This window comes from Dipodomys ordii, unplaced genomic scaffold, assembly GCF_000151885.1.
Source record: "Dipodomys ordii isolate 6190 unplaced genomic scaffold, Dord_2.0 Scaffold69, whole genome shotgun sequence".
Taxonomy (NCBI): domain Eukaryota; kingdom Metazoa; phylum Chordata; class Mammalia; order Rodentia; family Heteromyidae; genus Dipodomys; species Dipodomys ordii.
In genome coordinates, this window is record NW_012267285.1 from 1,717,600 (window position 1) to 1,718,523 (window position 924).

The window sequence follows — 924 nt, forward strand, 5'->3', positions numbered from 1 at the left end:
AGTGTTCCCTTAAGGGTCCCACAGCTGGAAAAATAAATCCACCGGGTCTGACCCTCGTGGATTCCTCAAACAGTTCGGTCCATCTGCCCATCCTCCAGTTCCATCCCAGGCTAAATGTGCATGAATATAACTCCAGCCTTGGGGGGAAGGGGGGGAGCAGCTCTCTGCAGGATGATTGGCAGCTGTGAAGGCCTATGATTCATCAGAGAGCCGCTCCGCACGGGTCCCGCCCCCCAGGCTCTGCTGCCAAGTTACCAAGGAGATCAGAGGCTAAGGACAGGTATCAACCCCAACGGAGCAAGGTACCCACGTGCGGCCTGGCCTGGCTGCTTTTCTGCAGCCATTCCAGAGACAGTACCAGTCCCGGGTGGGAGGGAGAGGATCGGAAGGGAAGGTACTTCTCGTCCACGAGACAGGTGCACACACGCAAACGAGTAGTCACGGTAGGTAGGGCGGAGTTTCCAAAATGTCAGGTGGATGGGTTAAACCAAGCACTCAAGGTTGACAAGACACCCCCTGGGTATATAGAGAGAGAGCTTGATGTCTGCTCCTGGGTACTGGGTGCTGAGTTGATATGAAGATGACCAGGAGCGAGGGGCGTGAACAAGAGAAGGAAGCCTTGGCCGTGGGCGGCGTGGGGTAGACTCCCTCCGGGCTCGATCAGACTTCTGTGAGCACCTTCTTCTCGGGGCCGTGGGCCCGGTGTGGGGTGGGGAGGTAGCTGGACCTCCGTTCCCGGGCGACCCCCTCGGAGAAATCGGGCTTGCCGTTGTCGGTGACGTCCAGGTCCGGCGTGGGCTGGCCGCACGTGACGTGCAGGTACTGACCCTGCTCCTCCTGCTCCGTCTCGCGGTGGTAGAAGTAGTTGAAGTTGGACACGATGACGGGCACGGGCAGGGCGATGGTGAGCACCCCCGCGATGGC

The 924-nt window shown here is 59.6% G+C and overlaps 1 protein-coding gene across 1 annotated transcript in view; it reads right to left on the reverse strand.

Moving 5' to 3' along the window:
• Nucleotides 1-660: 660 nt before the first annotated feature.
• The window catches only part of Kcna6 (potassium channel, voltage gated shaker related subfamily A, member 6), a 3,917-nt gene continuing 3,653 nt past the window's right edge, over nt 661-924 (reverse strand). Inside the window, exon 2 of the mRNA XM_013023598.1 lies at nt 661-828. Within this exon, the coding sequence (XP_012879052.1) occupies nt 661-828 (168 nt within the window). The remainder of the gene's footprint in view (nt 829-924) is intronic.